This window comes from Camponotus vicinus, unplaced genomic scaffold (genome assembly GCF_025532165.1).
Source record: "Camponotus vicinus isolate PSW18456_S1 unplaced genomic scaffold, iyCamVici1.0 SCAF_10, whole genome shotgun sequence".
NCBI lineage: Eukaryota > Metazoa > Arthropoda > Insecta > Hymenoptera > Formicidae > Camponotus > Camponotus vicinus.
In genome coordinates, this window is record NW_028141946.1 from 2465207 (window position 1) to 2489166 (window position 23960).

At 37.5% G+C, this 23960-nt stretch overlaps 2 protein-coding genes across 5 annotated transcripts in view; one reads left to right on the forward strand and one right to left on the reverse strand.

Annotated features, from left to right (window-relative positions):
• Positions 1-23960, forward strand: part of LOC145960403 (netrin-1) — a 183066-nt gene that overhangs the window by 51946 nt on the left and 107160 nt on the right. The gene's annotated exons all lie outside the window — the stretch shown is intronic.
• The window catches only part of LOC145960404 (uncharacterized), a 162047-nt gene that overhangs the window by 29994 nt on the left and 108093 nt on the right, over positions 1-23960 (reverse strand). For 2 of the 4 annotated variants that reach the window (XR_014435347.1, XR_014435346.1), the window contains one exon: positions 19480-19568. Coding sequence is in view for 2 of the 4 variants with exons in the window: in XM_083079840.1 (XP_082935966.1) it covers positions 19480-19580; positions 19836-19856 (122 nt within the window). In the remaining 2 variants the exon portion in view is untranslated. Of the gene's footprint in view, positions 1-19479; positions 19581-19835; positions 20390-21215; positions 21336-21431; positions 21728-23960 lie in introns of those variants that run through there. The other 2 variants (XM_083079841.1, XM_083079840.1) reach the window with 2 other exon arrangements.

The following is a 23960-nucleotide window of genomic DNA, read 5'->3' on the forward strand; positions in this document are numbered from 1 at the left end:
GCGACGCTCATTGAAAATTAATTATGCCCCGACCATTTCGCGAAAGACGCAAGCGAAAAGAGCAAAGGAAACCGTAGGGTTTTTATTAGCGAGCGGACCGAGCTGTCGCCCCGGTAAAATCTCTTGGTAAAAAATTCAGGACGCCGGGCCGGACTAATGGCTGCGCGACGGTAATTTTCAAATGATTTTTCGCCTCCTTCTTCGTCCTTCCTACTGCATCGCGTTTTTTTCCCGCTTTTTGTCCCTCCCTCCCACGTCCCCGCGCGTACTAAAAGCTAATGCTGCTCCGGCTTTGCGCTTGTAGCTCCTTTTTCCGCTTCCTGGTCTTCTCGCGCTACCGTTATCGCGCGAAGCGCGAGGTGCGCGGGAGCGAGATTTAAAAAATAAAATATCGACGCTTTGCATCTCCACCGGCGTTGTGTATAAATAAAAGCGGGCGTAATGGACAAGGTATTTTCACCGAAAAATCAGATGTATCGACCGTAGAAAATGGACGAGATGAAATGAACGGTGCGATTTTTCGATATTATGAACTTAATGCGCGTTCACGTTTCATTTCCGGTGTATGGGAGATGCATGCGCGAAAATTCGAGATATAATATGGATTTTTCTGTAGCGTATAACTCAATTTTGCAATATCCTAATTCGTATATCAGAGTAAAGGGAGAGCCTTTTATGCCTTAGGTTGCAGATGAATTGACAATAGAAGCTCTGACGAGATTGATTTAATTGTCGCGTTTTAATAAATTTCTGAATGCCTTTTCAATAAGAAATAATGTGATATTAATAATATTACACGTGCACATTTTATTTATTCTGAATAAAGTGGAAGATGTTGTTATACTTTAAACAAGCTAGGAAGAGAATATTCTATTGTCTAAAATTACAAAACAATCAAGTCATAATGTTTAAGAATTTGCTTTAGCTTCTGCATATATAAAATTGTTTTATTTACATGTTATGAATACAAACAAAATAAAATCTGCAGTTAAAAAAATTTCAATTTTTTTCCTGTCTCGCAGTTATAAACGAATCAATGCGTATAGTTTTCCGTGCTTTTGTTTGCGTTGCGAAAAATATCGGTGCGGTAAATTCATGTCACTCACGCGCGATTGTCGGGACGGTGGGAGGGAGGCCGGAAGGGCAGATAGGTCAATTAGTTTGCATTTAAAATATCGCTGATATCGCCGAAATCCGTCCAAATTAAAACGCACCCTCGTTTCCCTCGACCAATTCGAATTTTCCACGTCGCTTCGACGGATGAAATGTTTATTCACGCTCAATCGGGAAACTGTGGTCCAAGCACAAAACATCCGATTTCGCGATGAGCTTCCAACGTGAAATCTCGCGATCCCCTGCGTTCGCGTCGAGGAACCCATCGTATCGCCTCACGACGGCGAGAGCGAAAGCACGGAACGAAAGCGCATTCCTCGACGAAGATCTGTTTGTGGGGCCATTAGGGATCAGCGCGCGCATCGTAAATTCATTGATATATTTACTGTGTAAACGCGGCCGGTGCACTCGAGTACGGCTACTCGGGCGCCGAGTCGTCGTGTAACGACCGACGATGGCTCGCAAAACTCGTATAACAGCCCTGATCGGACCCGCACCTATCTTCGGGATGATATAATGCAAACAGATTCTACATCTCGTTTCCATCTCGTAGCTTTCGTTTCTTATACGTCCCCATTCCAAGTTTCCTCAATCGCGCCCGAATTAATTCGCCGAGATAAACTTCGAAAATTTCGCGGATAGAATGGGATTTAGTATTTTTTATTATACGCCATTACACATATCGCGCCCTTCGAAGAGAGAATATATTTTTCTATAGCAAGTGTTCCCAACGATGCATCTAAATTGCAGGATCAAGACTCATTTTAATATACCTTTGATGCAAAATATATAGAATAATAAAAAAAATGTCTCTCTCTTTTTCATTTGATATATAATTCAATCTGCAGAATTAATTTAATCAAGCAAAGAAAATATTGCGTTATTAAAGTTTGAAGATATCTATATTCAAAAAATTATACTCTAGATTTTTAAATATTTATATAATATTTAATATTAATATTTATATAATAATTTCCACATTTTCCACATTTTATTTTTTAAATTTGTATATAAGCGGCTAATTTTATGATTCAGTTAATGACAAATTAAATAGATCTATTGTGTTGACATATTACATGTGTGACACGATATACTTGATTTGTAGTCGATTACTGTAAAGTCGCTATGCGTAGTGCGAAAATTAATAACGACATCACGAGATAGTAAACACGTTGTTTGACGGCAGAAGCACATCTCGAGATACTCTTGATTGCATGCGAGGCAGTTTGTCTCCCGAGTTTCTGTCCAATTGGTAGGTGCGAATTGTGGCCATAAGCGCCCGCGCAGTTGCGCGCAAGCCAGATCGGGATGATGGACCGCGTTTACTCGGAAAATTTACGATGCAAACGCTTCGATAAATTTACGAGCATCGTATGTTATCCGCCGTTTGTGTTTACAAACACACCTACGCGATTGCCGCCATATCCCGCTATCGACTGATCATGCGAAACACATGTTTTTCGGGAAAGCATCCCTGGTATAAATTTTCCGTTCGAAATTTTGCGACCGTCTGAATAGAACGGAATATTGACAACCGCGATTTTTTTATTCAATGCCAGTGAATCGTATTGAAATATTCTTCTCTCAAGCGCACAGTTTCAAAATTGCGGAGGAAAATTCACGCGACGATATTATACGAGAAGCATGAAAAAACGCCACGCGTGCCACAATTATTGATTTCTGCGAAATAATTCATAACTAAATTTATTTAATATTTATTATATATGGTCGTTATTATTTATGAGATGCATATTGTATAACGGAAATATTAATTATGGATAATTTACACAACCTGAAGATGCGAACGATATCAATTTTATAATTAATTAAGCTCATTAGTGATAAAAGTCTTTGTTAATAGAAATAATAAATAAATTATTTTATATAAATAAGTCTCTAAATTAATTAATTAATTAGATTATTAATTAGATAGGCGTAATATTTACAATTATTTTTCAATTGATGAGATGTATTTTTTATTTGTTGTTTTATTAAAATAAAACATTTTGTGTTTTATCAATAGAAACAGAATTGAAATTGAAAAGATACATGAATTCTTTGACGGTAGTTTTATCGTTAGAAAATTCTTCGTTTGTACGAAAATTATAGTGAGGGTGAGAGAAAGAGTCTATCGATGGCGTCTACTGTAGAATTGGAAGAAGCAGGTAGTCGTTCGGCGATAATCGAAATTCGGCGGCGACGGGAATGACAGATTTATTTCCGACGATAATGAGATGCCGCCACCTAACAAAATGAGATAATAATCTCGCGGAAGTGGAAACAGGGGAATGTCGAGGACCGGCGACAGATTTGTCGCGATTAGAACTATCGGACACTGAGCTGATAATCCGTCGAGATAATACGCCTCGGAGAGAATTATGGGTTTTCTCTTGGCTCTCATGATCTTCTCTACTGTTTTATACATGAACGAAGAAAGCAATTGGATAGGAGTAATCTGCTTGCAGGATTTTCGAAAAAAGAAAATGATAAGTGTCGTTTAATCTTGAAATTTTTTATCATCTTATTTGTCTTTAATTTTTCATCTTATTATATTTTTTCTTGTGTGTCAACAAGCAATATTTGTGAACTATTTTACTGAATGAAGATCTGTCACTTCTTAATGTTTCTATTGTGGCCTTTTTTTTATAATCCATTCTTGCGTGTTTCCTCCCTTCTTTACACATGTTGCACAAACGCACACAAGCGACGGCGATGACGTTTGACTTCCTTCCATCACGTACCTTCCGTACCTTCGTGTACCTTTGGTCAACGATGTACCGTTCAAGCACGGAACATCCAAGTAATCCGATCACGTAATCGTCCATCGCTCTTCCCTGTCTATCGAAATCATGGTTGAACGGCCCGATGTTCTCGGGTGTGGTGGTTAGGGAGATTCGGAATCCTCGTAGCGGGGTGAACGAGGAGGGTCAAAATTTGCCGGTTTCCCACTCCACGTAAGTACCCCCCGGGGACAAATCTGCGCTCTCGTCAGGACGCCCCTTTTCCTCCCTCACCGCTTCTCCCTCGCTCTGTGAGTAGCTCGCGTACCGTTTTCGCTAATTTCCCGATGCGATCGTCTTTACGCACGTATCCTGATTTCACCCCTGCGGCCACTTCTCATCTGTCTATCGATCAAGGGGAACGGGTTTGTGCTCGATCCTCAAGACGATACTTTGGAAGGAAAAAAGGACTTCCTCGTAAGCAGAAATTTCTATCGATGGCTGACTATTTAAAGCGATTTACAGCTACCAATCAATTTTTGTAAATATACATTATACAATTTATTAGTTTAGTAAAATGTATAATAAAAATATCGGATTTTTAGGTTTTAAAGAGGCACGGGTTACATTTATCAATGAATCATTATTTACACACACACAGATACAAATATGAAAAGTAGCGATTTGGAAAAATCTCTGTGCAATCGTTGTTTAATTTTCATTAAACAAAATGAAATGAAATGAATCGAGAAATGAAATTTTTATGTCAATATAGTGGGTGAGCTTTTTCGCAGTCATGTGTTGAGTTATTTTTCAAGAAAGTTATTTTTCAAATAATTCTTTATCGCACCTTTTAGCTCTTTTTATCTACGGGGAGCAACTCCACAAATTGTTTATCATCGATACTTCACTTGCCTTCCTATGTATCAATATCCTACAATCAGAGAAGTTAAACGGAATTGTTATAACTATAAGCCATCCGCAATTTTCCCAAGAGCATTTCTTCGCGCTCTAGCACTCGAACTTTTGTAAGAGTTTCCTTGATTGTCATGATCCTCGACGGACCGAGGAAACTCTCGTATTTCTGACATATAGGGCGTCTCAGATATCTTCTTTTAATGTATTTCTTTTTTAATTGATATGAGATTAATGAGATTTTTTTCTTGATGATAATTTAATACGCAATGCCATTTTTTCTATATTATTTCAATTCTTAAATTTTACTAAAATAAAATTCACTCACAATCGAAGAAGAAATAAAAAATTTATTCCTTATTTCTGAAGTTTAAAAAATGTCGTAAAATTTCTCTAAATTTTTAATAACTTGTTAATTATAATCAAAAATTATAAATGTAACTTTTTTAATAAGTTATTAAATAATGTCTGAACATTAAAATATTTGAAATAGCGCACATTATTATTATCGCGACATTGCATGCCGCCGACAGATTCGCGATCGCGGGATTTTCGCGCCACGAGAAGGGTCGAAGAGAGAAAAAGATCCTTGGCCGGAAAGTTTTCGGGGAGGACTCGAGGATATTTCAAATACCCGACAAATTTTACGGCTCACCCCGAGAACGCTTTACGAGCGGCTATGAAAGATCAAGCGAGCCGATGCTGACTTGGACGAAGGATATTTATTATTCACGAGTACCGTGTATATATGTATATATACAACCCATCACACACTGATCGACCGATGCATGCACAGTAAATACTTTATGTGTGTGTATATAGTAAAGCTTTCTATGTGCATTTAGACGTTTAGGAAGGGAGACAAACATGGGAGAAAGCGTGTACCTTATAACGTATTAGACCCTGCGGTCTAATATACTCACTCGTCCTTTGATTCCTCCCCCTCTTTCTTTCCAGAAATTCTCCGATTCATTTTAAAGTTGGTCCTTTGCTTCTTTTATGCATCTATGCTTCGACATTCGAGCATTTCACGAATAACATGCAATCTCCCTCTCGTAGAATTTTTTGTCGCATTAAACTTTCTATTATGGATGAAGACAAATTTCCCTTGAAATGTGTCGTAAAAAAGTTTCTTGTATTTTATTATTCAAGTTTTCTTTTAGACTATAGTTATTTAAGTAATTAAAATAGCCATACAAAATTATTCTGATTTTACATATATTTGTAATATTGAAGTCTAATTATTTACAAGAGAAAAGAACATAACTTTTTATCATCTTTTAATTAAACTGCTGCATATATAATTTTATACAGACAGAACATTTATTTCAACAAATAAATATTGCTAGTTTCAAAGAAAAATTTTGTGCTATTTTTTATGTAACATATTTTTATTTCAATCTACATCTGCTTCGGGAAACTAATAATTTCTACAACGATAAAGGAGATCAGTTTCCCGAATATTGCCCGATATCAGATTTAATTAATTCCGACCGTACCTATATTACGCAGACTCATGTAAACACGCGGCAGCATATTCAGCAGTACAAACACACGTACATTCTGCCACACATATTCGCATTTTACGCGTAAAGCGAATATCTAGCGGTCTAATATCCTCATCAACCTTCGACTCATCAGCATTCGAGATGCTTTTATTCCTTTCAGGGATCCTTTATCTTTACAAAACGGCATCTTTCAAAAATATCTGAACGCATAAGATACATTAACGGTTTTTCAAAGACTGTTAATGGAACAAAATTGAACAAAAACCCCTGTAAGGGAAATCTCACGATTTTCGCCTATGTGTCAAGAATATTCGATAGCAGATTTATGAACGTTACAGTTCGATGGAGATTCGACCACGTTCGGGATCTCCCGCGGGATAACACGTCGCATAGTGACGTATATACATAGAAGAACGGGTGCAAGGGCAAGTAAATACATACGGCTTATAACGTATTAGACCCTGCGGTCTAATATACTCACTCATCCTTCGGCAGTCCCCGTTCCCCCTAGAGGGATCCCTAGATTGCTTTCGGAGTCCCGCGTGTCGGCACCTGTGCACAACAAGCGACTCGCGAAATAAAAGCTTTATTACTTGCTTGAGCAATAAAGCTCGGCGTGTGAAAGCCCATTACATCGTTCATTACGTCTGACGCGACAGCCTAAACTCCTCCCTTCAAAAAACGCAATTCACCTCTCCTACCTTTGACACGTTTGAATTGAGAATCGTTTTAAGACTACTATTTCCTTCTTACTATACACAAATTGAATCAATAATTATAATATTCGTTCTCTCGTTGAATCGATCGAAGAAAATTATTTTTGACTTTATCATACGCTAAAGTTCGGTGCAAATCTTACGATAGGAAATAGCCTGTATAGAACGTTTCGCATGCGCTAATAAATACCGTATATTCCCAAAGTAATGTATTAAACTCCGCAATCTAATATACTCGCTCATCCTTCGGCTCCACCCCGAGGGAATCCTCGACCGCACTCAGACGTCCTTCACACCTACGCACCTGCACACGGACACCTGTTTCCTACGGGAGAGACGTACAAGACATAACTGCACGATCTACCGCAATATGGTCAACGGAGAGAAAGAGAGAGAGGCGAAAAATAAAAAACTTTATTGCCCGACCGGGCAATAAACTGCAATGCGAGGTCAGAGATTCGCGTTTTATCCGCCGATGCCTGTGCTTCAAGTGAAGCGAGTGCATTGCACTTTGTCATTGGGCAAAACGGACGATTAGAATGATTCCTCGTGCAGCGCTTTGCGTCTAACGATGATTAATAAATTCCCCGCGATAATAATCGTGTCTGAAATTACAACGAAGCTCGCGTGGATAATTGCTAACGGGATATATCGTTCGAATTCAGATATTGTATTACATATCATAATCAGTTGAGGACCTGTTTCAATGTTTCGTTAATATGATTTTTAAATATTTCATCATAATTAAATTGTATAACTTCTTAATTTTCCACGATTGCTTAGTGATGTCTAATTTTTTTAATGAAACAAAAATCTATAAAATATAAAAACAATATTTTGCTTTCAAAAATCAATATTTACGAAGTTTCTGAACATTTTTGTTTATCCGGAATAGGTCCCGAAAATGTTGAGCGAAGGTACAGAAGGATCAAGGGAAGCATGAATGGGGAGCATAAATGTATCAACGCATGATTAAATATCGCGCGGGATACCTTTGTTGCACTCGTCGCGCGTCGATTCTTCACAGGATCGCCATTTTCACGCTTCGGCGGGCGCATACACGGCCAGGCTCACATGTCCGTCGTGTAACGAAATCGCATAAAGGATACACACGGGCGTACGATTTCACGAGACGGATAATTTGCCGTAATTGCAAAACGGGGAAAATTACAGTTCGAAATGTGCCGTGCTCAGATTACTGCCCACTAGTTTGGTCGCAATTAGGGAATAATCAATCGCCGAACGCGTATCACGTTTCGTATTCATTAGCCAAATGGAATCTCGCTCTCGTAAACGAGGAAACAAACAATCGCGATCCACCCGCGATTTCGGGAGAGTGATCAGAAGAGGAGCACAAGGATCCAATATTGTAATTAAGAATCACATTAGATCATTACCGCGAGAGAGTGCCTCTGAAAAGACGCGAAGAAAAATACGTCGAAATGACGTATATAATTAATGCAATTAAATAAATCAGTAAAAGATTGACTGGAGAATTAGAGTTGCGTGTAAAAATAAATGATACGATAACTGAACAAACATATTAGAAAGGAAAAAAAGAGGGAGAGACGAGAAAAAAAGACAGTGTTATCCAACGCGTACATAATAAGAAGTGCTATTGATACGTCGAAACCGTCGAGTCAGCATGAGTCTTGAATTCTATAGGTAGCAATATTGATTTTAAAGCCGATAGAGTAACGATACGGGAGTAGGCGAACGAGTATAACTAACTGCGATTACAGCAAATAAGTAGAGCGAAAATGATGATCGAGTAGATTAACTCAAGATGCCTGAGAAACATTTTGCAATAGACGAATGTTTCGAGAGCTATGTAATATTCACGATAAACTAATAAATATCTAATCAAATAGAGAGAACCGAATAAAAAGCGCAAATATAATTAAATAAATATATCGAATAGCCTAAAAAGTAGCAAAACTTATTATTTATTTATCAAATTCAGATATTTATTAAAAATTTAGATTTTTATTCATCAAACAACGTATTTGCAGTTTGACCCGAAACGAAGAGAGATTTCATTTCACTTCGTTTGAGAGATTTGATTTATCAATATCTACTCAAGCATGGAAAATTGACATGACAAACAGTCTCAGAAAGAAGACAAACGGCGGTCCACCACGTCATATCGAGCTTGTTTGGGGAGACGTATCTCGAGGAACGGTGGGAGCCGCATGTGTAGAGAACAAAACGAGACTTTGATTTTATGTACGCGCATCCTCTTAAATCAAATCTCTCGAATGAGGCTGCACGGGACAGGATCATCGCGATGCATCTCGCGTCGAACAATGAAAGACAAAGACGATATGTCGTCGATGCGAGGAACGCGAGTCTCCTGTCGCGATGTCAGATAAGACAAAGGGAGAGAGAGATCCAGGGAAAGAAAGAGAGAGAGAGAGAGAGAGAGAGAGAGAGAGAGAGAGAGAAGAGGGGGGAGAGGAGGCGGAACACGAAGAGCAGGGGGAGCAGACCGCGTCACAAATTGGTTTCATTGTTCGGCTAATGAAAGCAATAACTCGCGGGCGAGTCGTACCGCGTGCGCGCGGAATTGTGAAGCGGAAGGGGTCGGTTGGTTGCATCGCGTCGCGCACCCACGCGTGCACGCGGGGAGATGACATATATCCCTTCCGTAGGGAAGGACGGATGGGGGAGGAGACGGTTGCGCGGCCGAATAATGTTACGCATCGATCATCCGCGTTTGCCAATTAACGAGACGGCCCGTTACGCTGTCCGTCCGTACGTCGCGCGTGTTTTGACTCGCAGCACATGCGCCGCGACACGACACGACACGGCAGCGCGTCAGCTCGAGATGAGATGTTCGAATTAAAGATATAAACACTCCGAGCGAAATGTATGCAAAGGGGGAGAAAGTTTAAGACGGGGGAGGTGGAAAGGGTATCTTATAGATTTGCATCAGCCATCCTCTGTATAAAATATTCAGAAATCTTTGACACTAATGTAAGTCCTATGAAAATCCTTCGACTACTAAAGGACCTCTGTTCTACAATAAGTCTGTGCCGGATGTCGAATCCGAATATGACTTGTCATTCTACAATTGAATTGCGTAACAAGTAGAGAGTTAAGATAATTCAAGTATTTTTGATATCTTTTATTTTTATTTTCAAATCAGTGATCATGAAAAGAATTTTTTCGTACAAGAATGTCATGAATGTGATTAATCTTCTAAAATCAAAATTACGAAATTTATATTGCCAATCGTAGTCGTAAAAATCGAGAAAGATGAGAGTTGACCATCTCTTGTTCCGACTGCAACAGCTGATTTGTGACAATTACAGCTGACAATGCAATATATATGCGTCCGATTCTGATGGATGACTTATTCTAAAAGATGATTTTTTATTACATAAAATATCTTTTTTCTCGCTACACTTTCCCCTAGGATCCCAATCGCACTCTTTGATTCGCGTCCGAAAATACCCCGAAATATCCCGAAACGAGCGGGTCGCGCGGCGCGCATGTTAATTATGCTCGTTGGAAAACACGCGCATAACAGAAACAAGGCGGATCTCGTGTGCAATTTTATCGGAGCCGCGTAATGCGCACGTCGCATCAGGCTCATCATCGGTTCCGCGTTGCCGGGGGAAAAAAAAATCTCGTTTTTCGTGAGTCCGGCACAGTCGGACGCATATTAATCGCGCGCGCGCATGATGCACGTGCACGAAATCGCTCGCAGCGCATCCGCTCGACGTCACCGTCTCTCCTCTTTCGCATTCGTCGCTCGTTTTTCTGTATTTTATTGCGGGGGTTGCATGCTACGGCGCTATATACACAGACAAATGTATCGCGGAGATCGTCTCTATGTCCGTCGTGTAGCGCGCACGTGTCGCCGATGCACGGATAAAGAGGGTTGCCCCTCCTCTTCTTCCGGGGCCGATGGATGCACTTAGCGCCCCGGTGAAATGATTTATTCGACATTTACTCACTAGCTTTAACTCTCATTAAAGCAACCGCCGGGCGGTCCTTCGCCTTTTTTCGTCTTTCTCTTTCTCTTTCTCGTGCATGGGTGTATGCGCGCTTCCTCTTTTTATTTTTTTTCTTCTCCTCTCGCTTTACCTCTCGCCGAGAATGTCGATTTGTGCTACAAAGAATTTTTAAAAACTCCCCCTAATAAACGTTTTTTACATTGTCCATTGATCGATGTGATAAAAAAAAATATATGATACGATGGATAAAAGAAATTTTATAAAAAGTCGAACGTGATTTGCGAAACAATGTAGATATTTTATTTATTACAATTGTTTATTCGTATGCAAAGGTAATTAAAAACCGGTAAATAATATTTAATAATTAATTGTAGAGAAAATATATGAAAGAGAATTGTACATGAAAGAGAATTGTAGAGAATATTATGCACGAAAAAGTCATTATTTAAAATAAATTATTTTCATTCTTCTGCTTCTTTCATTGAATTAATAATCAATGTTTAATAATCAATTGGCGGCAGAGCTTAGTTTGACGTCTCTAATTATCACACGTCCCATCAATACGCCCGGCTATTACATATCTAATTAACCTGTGTTCGATTTAGGGAATATCAATCGTCACTTGTCGAATTACTCAAACTATGCATACGAATAATTAGATAAATGACCATCGTTCGCTCACATCTGATGCACTATTACGATTATTAATTATGCTCTGAATTACACATTATATACGACACACATACATACGTGCGTGCGCACAGCATTTGCATCTTTTGCTCGTCCTTCGAATCGCATTAATGTCATATTAATTGGGTGGTAATGCAATCACACGCGGCGATGCAATTTCACAGAGATTACGTTTACCATTAACCGACACTCGTGGTAGACGTAGCGAGTTATCCGCTTGGTTTAATTCACGGTCGGGTTCGGGATGAATTCCCGCCATCTTAACCGCGACTCATAAATCTTGCAACGACGATGGTGTGTCGGGCAAAATGTGCCATTCCTGAAATTAGGCGCTTAATTGAAGCGGCGTTTCGCGTACATGCCCTCCACGTACGCTCACAAATGGGGCTGCATTTTTATTCTACCCCTCTTCTATTCCCGTCTCCACGTAGCTCAATGATCGCTCCCTGACACTCTTCGGTCCGATTCAATCCCGATCAATGGACCATTGCCAAGAATACTCGATAGATTCTTTCGATTTCAGTTCATCGACTTGATCGAATAGTCGGTATCTTTGAAGGAAACTTATTTATAGTTAGTTTCTTTCCACTACAGAAAACAATATTTTTAAAAATTGTTTATACAATTTTCGAAATTGATTCGTCGTTATAGAATTTCAGAGAATTTCCATTTTTCTTTAGATAAATGAAGGAAAAATATACACGAGAGTTTCTGAATACGTGATTAGGTAATCCTATTCGCACGTGAGAACTTTGAACGCTGTCACTTAATTTTCATCGATTAACGAGCGATTATCGTCGCGGCCGTAAGTTTATGCGATGACCCAAGTGCACAGTTCAATAGTTGTCTCTCGACGATTGTCTATTAATCATTCGACCAATTGCGCGACGGCCATTGATGCTGGGGCGATAACGCGGCGATATCGAGGCTCGTCTTTGATGTGGTCTCTTTATAAGCTGGTGTGAACGAACGTGAACGATTATATTCGATCGGTGTAGTGCGCGTAAACCGAGTTATCAGACATAAATTAATACGCCCGTTGCTTCTATCGGCCGGGATATAACACGGGTATCGCGCCCATTCATCGCTTTAATTGACGTCTATTCAGCGGGCGAGAGCCCACGCCCGGTTCTCTATATCTGCCTGCACTTTTGTTTTCTCTGTCAGCTCTCTCTAGAAATAGTCAAACACGCTTCCACTCCACGAAATCCTAAGCACACAGCGCGAAGGTACACACGCGAAGCGAGCGAGCGAGCGAGCGAGCTTTCGTACACGTTGTACAAACTCGTCGGACGAAGGACAGTCTCCGCGCGCGCTGTTAAAATATATCCGAAAGCGTATAAGCAGATACTGTGTCTATGTAAAACGTTTCACGTATCCAGACATTTGACATGTTTTAATAACTATGTTGCGATACCTATCGCGCAGTTTGTCTGCACTTGCATTTGAGTCACTAAAATGCTTTTTTTCTCATTAAACTGATAAAATTTCTTAATATTGAATTCTTTTTTATCATCAGGATATCAAATATTTTGAAAATTTTCTGCGCGTACGTCAGACGAAGATGCCCTTCTTAAACGATGTAATTTTGTAATAATATTATTTTTCATTATCATTTATTTGTAAATAGAAAAATCTCTCTGCGTGCGATATTAAAACGATTATTATAAACTTAAATCTTTTCAATTATTTAATAAAAGCATAAATCAAACTTTTTATGCGAAAAAATTGCTTATATTAATGCTTAAGAATTGATTAAGTATTTATATTTTCATTCTTCTCTTGGATTATCGTTTATTTATTTTTACATTGTATTACGGGTATTTAGAAGCTTCATAACACTGTATCTCTAAGAATACAAGTTAAAAATGCATAATCGCGTATTATTATTCGAGAATGCAATTTACACGCACATCTCGAGTGCACGCGACACGATACTTCCCGCTCGCGAAAAGGAAAAAGAGAACGAAGAATATTTACACGATCCAACAGCAAAATAAAGTGCTTTGATGAGATTTACATATGTGTGCGAGATATGTATGTATGTGTGTATGTATCACGAGTTAACGCAAAAATCGACGATCGCCGATATAAACTCGTAGCTGCACCTGCGAAATCCATTTCACATAAAAGAAATATGCACCGGGAACTATATCACGGTGTGTGTTTGAATTTCCGCATGTCGAAATGTTTACCGCGGAAAGAATAAAATTATCGATTTTTCGACATATTTATAGCATTGTAATTGGGAAAACAAGCAATTAGCGAATGAAATATATAAACGAATGTGTCATTTATAATTACCGAGAATTGTTCAATGTTTGCTGTACCATGTAAATTCTGGCCGATTGTATTTTAATCGGCCAGAAATCATATTTTAATGGAGAAAAACGCAATCACGCGATGAACAGAAGTCAGTCGACCATTATTGGGTCGCTGCGGAATCGCGAGGGAAGGATTTCCTCAGGAATCACTTGGGCGGTATGAGACTCACATGGACGATGTGTTCACGAGTGCGTAAGAAAATCGCGATCTCTCGGGAGAGCAGAAATGTCTTTCAAAGATCGACATTTGACAGGCGTCTCATTCCTAGATATTTCGTTCAAAAAAAGGATACTGAACATCCTTTTGTCGATCCTCACCGGACTGAATTACGGTTCAAGTTTCGAGAGGGGAAAGGGATATATTCGCCGTCTTCCGAGGGAACACGAGCCAGTGCCAGATTCCAGGCAATTTAACCGGCCGGTCCCCGCCAGGGCCATTGCGCTGGTGAAACCAACACGATCGTGCACGATGGGATAAGAGGGCGCATTTCACCCCTTCCCTCGTTGATGTCTTTCGAAACGAGCTTGTTATTTTTTATTGCGTGGTCTCGGCTTTAACATTAGTCGCAGTCAATTTTACATCGTCTTGGCCGATAAGGGGGATGCGAGGAACGGAATCAAGAATTTACGATCCTTTTTAAAGAAGCGCTTTGCACACGAGGATTATATTACTTATATATTAGAATGATCGTGTCGCAGTTGTACAGTTAATATATTTACATTATATAATTAACTTGTGATACATTATTGTATTCATACTTATGAGATAATATTATAATCATGATATGTATAATATGAACAGCGTGTTATATTAACATAAAATAATGAAAATGAGTGCGTGTTTCCATTGTTATTTACGCGCAAAATAATATTCATCCTATTATTGCTAAAATGAAAATTTTACAATCTCTCTTCTATATATTATCACAAAACATAATATAACATGTGAAAGGATTAATGCATAATATATGTAATTGTTTGGTTTGGTGGATTGTGCGATGTTTTCGAACTAAAATGTGACAAATATAAATATCAATAGAATAATAAATTTTTATATAATAAATATATACGATGTGCTGTACATTTTCTTATTATGTTTGTTTTTAGAAAACTGGAAAAATAAAATCAATTCTCTCTTATAAGAAATTTAATTTCTTCTAATCATAGAAATAATTTTTAGAATTTTTTTAGAAATTTAGCTTTTATATAGAAATCTGAGAGTAATTAAAAAGAAAATTTTGATTCCATAATAATGTATGTTTTCTCCCATTTATACTAAAAAATTTAATTCTTTAAAATTATATATTACTTTAGATTTAAATGTGCATCCTTTGTTTTTCTTATTCTTTTAAATTTTAACAGACTATCGCACATGCTTCGATGTAACACTCTGAGAAATAATTTTTATTGGCTCCCCATCGAATCTAACTCATATTATTTCGCATGGTTTTTCATTTATTAAAATAACTGCACGTATATGTGTCTATTTTTTGGCTAAATAATTTCGCATGATATGATGATCCTGAAATAAACTCTTTAGTCTAGATTTAAAAAATAATAAACAATTCTTAAGTAATTTAAAATAATGTTAATTTTTAAATAATGTAATTTATCATGTAGAAAATAACGTTTTGTTTTCTCTAAACTGTTTCCTTTATCCATGTTCAATCGTGTACAACTCGAGAACCGTCAATGCCTCAACATATTATTAAGGAACACTCGACTTCCAAACATTCAATCTCTAAGTGAAAGGAATAGCGGGACTTCCCTCCGAGGTACCTTGTATATCGCGGGAAACATCGCCGAATGAAACCGAGATAGTAAAATTGTCCTATTCCGCGTACCTTCGACGCGGTAAAATGCTGGTAGCATCCACGGTGCGTGGAACTGATGGCGACATAAACAGACACGTGTCTGCGAATGAAACCATTTGTAATGAGAATGGCAAACATCCGACGACGAGCGACCGTTACACTCGTCATAGCTGCGAAAGAAGTCATTTCACTTCGTTCCAAGCCGGTTCACATTCTCGGGCGCACGTATATCGTATATGTAACACGTGGGGATACGCACGTGAGACACGTGTTCGGCAGTCACGGAAAATTTCGTTCCCGTCTGCTCCGAGACGATGACATCCCGAATCGAAACCGCGTCGACAACCAGGATGAACCCCTTTCCCCCGAGACTTTGACGATCGAGGGATACTAGTCACGAAGAAAATTTTTATCACGTCTGCCGGTGAGGTTACTCTCTTCCGCGTTTACGGCTATGGTCTTCGTACGCTTTATTATTCCGCGAAGCTCGAAATAAAATCTCGAAGCTGGAGCGATGTTCTCGGCGCAAGTTGAACATGTCGACGCGATCGTTGGAGCGAAACGGGATCTCTTGAAGATACACGGGCGTTTTAAAGCGCGCATTTAAGCGAAACGTGCAGCATAATGATACATGCAAAAAATTCATGGAAAAATAAATATTGCACATTTACATGTATAACACTAGAGCCACTTCATTTTTGATAAAGTCTGATTACACGTATTTTATTACGAGATTTTTAGTTCTTGGAGAAAGTTATTAAATTTGAAAATTTTATTTTATTTTGTTTCAACAACTATATATGTATTAGAATTCTAATTTTTAGTGTGTATTTTAATTTTTTATGTCTCGAAATTAAATTAAATTTATATCTCTCATATCTCTTTCCTAATTTCTTTTTTAAGTCTCTTTATTAAAATAGCTTTTCAACTTAAATATTTCTACGTAGAATGCTTGTACAACGTATTATACGTTGATGTTACCAATTTATTCTTTTAAGACTTTGTTCATGAAAGTCTTTTAAAATTCCCGGTAAATAGCTCTCATTAAATATCGGATTAAATTTTCTTAGGAAAATTAGATATGAATTACTTGGAAAATACTACTCTATTATGCGGGCGTACAATTTACAAAATTAATTGCCATATATATAAGAAATAAATTGGCGAATAGGTTTCGTGATACTCTTCCCATCTTGTAAAACTGTGGCAATTATTTGCTATTAAGTTTGCAGGAAGGCGGCTTCCTTAATTCATCTATTTCATTAGCGGCCGGAAGTTTCGTTAAAAAAAATCTGCTAGTTTGCCGGTAAGAGGTTAAATATTTTACCGTCAACTTTCTCCGTTGAAGTCTTGATCAGGGTTTAATTCTGGAGTTCATTTAATCTTCCGGCCGCGTTCCAGTCTCGCGGGGTTTCAAAAGTTGCGCGCATCTCTTGAAAATTGGATGAAAAGCTCCGCGAGAGCTCTGCTTCTCTCGCCTCGAACTAATGTTTCGAAGTCTTTCAAACCCGACGCGAACGCTATTATAAACGGTTTAAGAGCTTCGGGTTATGCCTCTCCGTTCTTCAAATATTTACACTTAGCGCGTAATGCACTCTTCTCGACATATACGCGCCTCCGTAATACAATTGGTCGGCTTTTATAAAAAGTGCTCCTTATCGTCACATCTAATTTACAGATTTTATGATTAATTTTCGATACATTTTTTTTTAATAGAAATTTAATGCAACGGTATCTTTTTTGATAACATATTTTATATAATTTAATTGTTAACGTGTTAACATCGTATGATAATTTTTTGTAAGTCTTAAACAAAAATTCTGTCGCACACACACACAAAGTAGAATCTATTTGAAACTAAAGAAAAATCTTTTTTTTATTCTATCTTTAAAATTTTTTAAATTCATTTATGTGTGTAGCACAAGTTACAAACAATAATTCATGAATAATGAAACATCGCGCGCGCACGTGTGCCATAAAAATAATTTCCAATAGAGAATAATAAAATATTTGACATATAAATTTAGTTATTCGTTTGTATCGCGACAATTGTAGCAAAAGAGAAAACCGTAAACGTTTGTGAGCAAACTAATTTTAAGGAAAATGTAACATCCGGGAACATAAAGGATTATATCCTTTCAACAGTGTGTTTCAACAATACATCTCGTACAATCCGACTCGTACAATATTGTAGAATTCAACAATTCGTAGAATATTGTAAATGCGTACCATTCAGAGAGAAAAATCTTTCCTACAAATTTGCACGATTTCTTTTCAAACAATGCTTCTCCAAAGAAGCGACGAAAGGTCGCGAGAGGAATCCTTGTTATCGCCAGGCAATTAGCGGGGTTATAATTAGGACTTGGTTGCAATCGTTAGCCGACGAATCGACCGTCATTCCGTTCTAGTGTTAATGACACCGCCCCCGTCCGATGAAAACGCACGCCGGCGACTCTCTTCCTCATTAACGTCGAGCCACGATCCCGGCGCGCCGCGGCGTTAACGCCTCGTTAGCGTTTCGCGAGCGAGACGACAGGCGTTAGATAGGCGCATGGCGCGCGCGATAATTTATTGGCTCGTAAATTTGCGCTTTCCCGAATATACCCACGGTGTGTGCGTACACGCACCCACATATACACACACATATAGCCCGCGATCTTTCCCACCGAGGCGCTTTCGTGGGCGTTTTGTCGCGCGCGGATATATATCGCGCCCAAGGCTTATAGGCAGACACCTACGGCGCGAACGAGAGGATAAACATCGCGCCCGATAATATGATAAATCGGCCGGTGCGCTCGCGGGAAATTATGGGATATTAGCGGCGATCGTTGGCGCGAAACGCCGAGCCCCGGCGCGTCGCGCGTCTCTGTAATTTGTAACATTTTATTCGAAACCCACGCGGGCGCCCCTCCCCCTGCCCCCTTGGCGGTTCGTTCCTTCGGGACAGGACTCGATAGAGCGAGTATATCGCGCGACGATATCGAACGTTTGTTCGCGTATATCGAAACGTATCGCGTCGAGCTTTCACCGCGCGCGGAATGATTTGCAGCGGACGCGATGAAAACGCGCGATAAATTTCGCGGAGATACGGCCTCGCCGACGCACACGAATAGAACGCACCAGTTCGAAATGGAGGTTTCGCAAATTGTATATGGAAATTTATCTGAATAAAATGTATATGCATGTGGCGTTATTTTTCTATTTTCGGCGCTTTTTTTTCCATTTTTTACTCGAAATAATCGATTATGTATATATCTCTCAGGGGTGTTAAAATAAAGAACGTAGAGTAAAAAACTGTGGAATTAGGATGTAAAAATTTCATTTGCAGCATGTACGTTACATGAATACAAGAATTTAAAAGATTAAGCGGAATGAACTTTCAGACATTTTTATGATGTAATCAGAAAAAAACGAAACGTCTCTTGATATTACACGTGAACATTGCATAATTAAATTATCTTTTTATCTATGAGATTTCTTTTTTATTTTTAATGTTTTTGATGTAATTACTTTAAACAAATATTTAATGGAATAATTTTATAAATTTTGGAAAAATTACTGTTTTCAATTGCAATTTTCTAAAATTATATATTAATTTTATATATAAGTTTTTTTTCCGTAATTTTTGCTTGTTTAAATCATCAAATAAATGAACAAATTAAAGCAGTGATTGTACGTGATTGATAATAGCTAATATATGAGTAATAAATTACTTACCCATACAGGGGGTTGCTGCGCCGGCATTCAATGTCTTTTTTTAGGCCTTGTCTTCTTTTCAGATTGTCAGAGTCGTCAGCAACGTTGATCTGTAATAAATACTGCTTGAATAAATCGTTCTGATATGCTTACGAATCGTTAATAGTGGAAGTTAAGTAAAATAAGATTAACAATAATTAAAATTATTTGCAAAAAATAATTTCTACATGTTTGGCACTTGGTCGCATCCGCGTCTCGAATTATAATAACACGACGCGCTCATGATTCAAAAACTGTGATTAGAATTTGAATATTTCTTCATTTTTATTTTTCAAAGTCATATTCAAATTGATCGATCTGATAGAATTTAAATATACTTGGGCATGCTGTAAATCCATAACTCATCTGCTAATAAAAGGAACTGTTCTCTTTCCAAAGGGAACACAACGTGGCAGTAGCGGTATAATTTTCAAATCCTCTCTCCCCTTCGTGTGTAATTCACGCGTATCCTGTAAGACGATTTCACGCTTTCGGATTTCCAGACACAAATTCCATTCGCGCGCTGCACGTTATGTGGAAAATCGTGCTACAATCGTGCTACTCGCGCAGGCAACAAACGATGATTCCACACTCAGGACTCGATAATATCTGACATTGCCGCGGCAAGTATCTCCTCGGGATCTCTGCGAAATCATCGTCGTGATTTTCTTTTCATGACGGACTCGTCTCGTTTTGATGCATAGAAACACAGCAATCTCAGAAGCGCGCCGGTGTGAAGGATAGGATCGAGGAGAAAGCGTGACTTTGGGTGGTCCCTCGGATAATCGGCAAAAGATAGTTGCTCAGGCGAGACCGAGACGTAACTTGGGAATTGTTCAATTATCAATTGTTGAAGATTGCGCTATGTGCTGAATCTCAATCCGTATGATTTCTATAGAGAATTTATGTGTACAATAGAACCCTAATATCTTAAAAATCTATTAAGTTTATCATTATATTTAATGTACACTACCGCTCAAAAGTATTTGGCCACCCTTAATTTAAGAGAAAACTCGAAAACGAAATTGTGTCTATTGCCTTTCATCGATGTTTATTGTTTATGCGCTAACGGAAAGTCGTTCTTAATAGCTATATTATAAATATCACTTCATGTTTACTAACAGATAGCTACAAAGCCAAATAAGGTATTTATGGCTCTTTTCCTAGAATGAATACTTTTAAGTTTTTACTACAAAGGCGCGTGTTTCATGGAATTTTTTTGTTTATTTGATATTTTAGAATGTAACGGATATAGATAAAAATATCTAAAGAAACTTTAGAAAAATTAATAAGAAGATTGCCGAGACTTTGTGAAGCCGTCATAAAAAATAAAGGACACATGGATGAATCAAAAATATAAAATTTTTGTATATTTTGATATTAAATATATAGATTAATATAAATAAATGATTTTTATTTATTTATAGTCATTTAAACACAATTTACCTAGGTGGCCAAATACTTTTGAGCGGTAGTGTAAGTGTTTAAAGTAAGTAAGTGCAAGTAATTTAAAGGAATTATAAAATTTGAAAATAATAAAAAAATTGTAATACCTGCAGCGTACATGTTATGCTTTTATATTTGTTTCGATATATTATATATAAATTTAATTAAAATTTTGATCAATAATAATTAAATAAATATTTATCATATTCTATTGTTCAGTATCATTTTAGTTAAGAATTGGATTTTAAATATATAGTTTATGTCGTACTTACATCGTTTATAGCTAACAACGATGAAATTTCGTCTCGTAACACATAGTAATCTTTGAATTGCTCGAAGCTAATTCTAAGATCAGTAGGATCAGTTCGCGTTTTGCAAATCCGCATGATTACCTACATTAGTATGACGGCGTGATGACGTGAAAATTTTACATTTACTTTATAGGTCATTGCAATTTTCTAACAGTCTAATAGTTATCATCAACTAACCGTCATATGTATATGTATTATTCTAGCCAGCTCAAGATTCTAGGATTCTTTTAGGTCCATCTAGGATTCTTTTTTATATCGGGGTTTTATTAATAAATAAAACTTCAATAACCTTTTTTCTTTTCGACAAATTTAAAATCGACTAATTTCTCAAGAGGAAAAAATTTCCCGAGTCAAAATTTTTGCTGTGATACTTTTAAGAATAATTTTTTTAGTTTTTTTAAGAGAAATTTTATACTTAAAATATTTCCATATAAAATAAAATTTGACAGATCGACTCAATAAAATTTGACAGATCGACCCTTTCACTTCGCACGCGACGAATATTCGTTGACAGATCGCAGCGCGAACAGGCGAGGAGAGGCTCTTCCACTTTTGACACATTTCGATCAGTTTAAGAAGGAAAGGTTAGGCATACATAAACGAAATCCTAGATTTCGACGAGCTGTTGATAGCTGACCCGAGGGTTAATTACACCCTCGGCGAGACTTCTCCATCCCTCGGCATCGCTTCGCTGTATCTCTCACGCATCAACCTCCAATCTCTAAGACGCACTTAATTCTATATAATCACCGATCATTTTTAGAAACGCCCTGTTGGCCATGCATTGAAAATTTCTTTGTTATTAATTGCTCAGCCGAAATCAATAGCCTTGAATATTATTTAAACGTCGTCCAGGGAATCAAATTAATTCAACATTATGCAATAATTTTTTATGAAGTAAGAATATGTATTACACATACTTTTGAATGGACACTTGTACATCAATAATAAAGAGAAAAGCCAATAATGATATAAACAGTTCTCATTTCAGGATGTTGGCAGAAAAAATTTCGAAATATATTCTCTGAAAATATTTTTTGCCCATCCCATCTCTCTTTTCCCCTAAATTTAATAACATATTTTCCAAAAATTCAATAATATTTATTGTTTTTCTAGCGATATTATCGCAAAAAATATTTTATAAATAAACGAGTATTTTATTCTGCAACTGTCAAAACCATAAAATAATTTTAATAAGCTTCACACATAATACAATATTTTACGTAAATATGTTTATCAAAATCTTTATAAAATATTTTTCAAGTTTTTGTTTTTACAATAACAAAACAATGTATAACACTAATATCTAATTAATGTAGGTAGACACTTAACTCTTAAAATATCAGTAACAAAAATTTTATACGTTCTTTGACAGCAAATAAAAATGTTTCCTTCTCTTTGAAGCATTTTCACCTTCATTGAAAGTACCGTTATCACGAATATGTTCATCTGTTCAAAAGTTCACCTCTGATAGAAACTTTAACGAGTTAATGAGAAACTCGCGGCACAGAGAGCGATCGACGAGAGTCCCCTCGATCGGAATTTCTCCCACTCTCGTCGCTCGAACGAAAGGATCTCCATTAGATTTGAGCTCGTTAGAGAGATCGGACAGACGACATGATGTGTGTTTCATGGATCGAAGCTACTAGACATTGAAACGTCGCGAGAGACTTGTCTATCCGTTTGAGTTTCAAAGGCGGCTCGCCGACCCGGAGTCAGGTATCATCGATCGCGTTCGAATGAGTTGATTGCCAGCTGTATCGATAAGATCTGACACGGACGCTCGAGTTTTCGAAGCTCGATAGGTCACGAACTCTACGGCTAACTCGTGTCTCGCGCAATGGCTACATAGTTAAGCGTGAGCAACGTACGTGCCAACATACTCGAAACAAAGCTACAATGGCCCGCGTAAAATTACAATGGTCAACGAGCAATGCGCTACTGTTGTAATGACGCTGCCGGATAATTAACGTGCTTTTGTATCATTTGGTGGATATGTTCTTTTGCGTAAACACTAACGCTGTTTAAAATATTTGAACGCATTATTCTCGAGTTTTATGGCATAATTATGTTATTGTGAGATTTTTCACTTATTTGCACTGTAAATAAAAAATATGCATAGAACATACATCCAGAACTATTAAGTTTTTTTGGGAGATCATATAATTTACAATACACACTAATTTAAAAATTTGAAACTTGTTTCCCAATGATAAGAGAGATAATGATAGTTATGGAATTATTTGAAAAATTACAAGATTTTGTTGTGAATTATATAAAAATCTGTAGGATACAATAAAACTTACTTTAATTTAAAATTAAATTATCAAGTTAATCAATGCTGTAAATTATTTATTTAATTAATAATTAAATTGTATTAATTTATAGAAATAGATAAAAATAATTTTTCTGATCGTATTATGTCTGATGTCTCTCTAGAATGTACGGACGAGGACAGAGTAAGTACAGAACATTGCAAACTTGAAAATCCTCGCGGTAAATTGGCAGTAGAAGTAATTTGTTGCTCGGACGCACTTTGGCTTCGTTTCAACGAGAGTATAATAAAAACAGCAGATTTACTCCGATACGACTCGTCTCTCTCGAAATCAGCGTAAAACGTGGCGCGATAGAAATCACACGCTTATATCGAAACCGTAAACGATACAAACTGTGCAACACGTCGTAATTTATAAGTTGACATCCCGC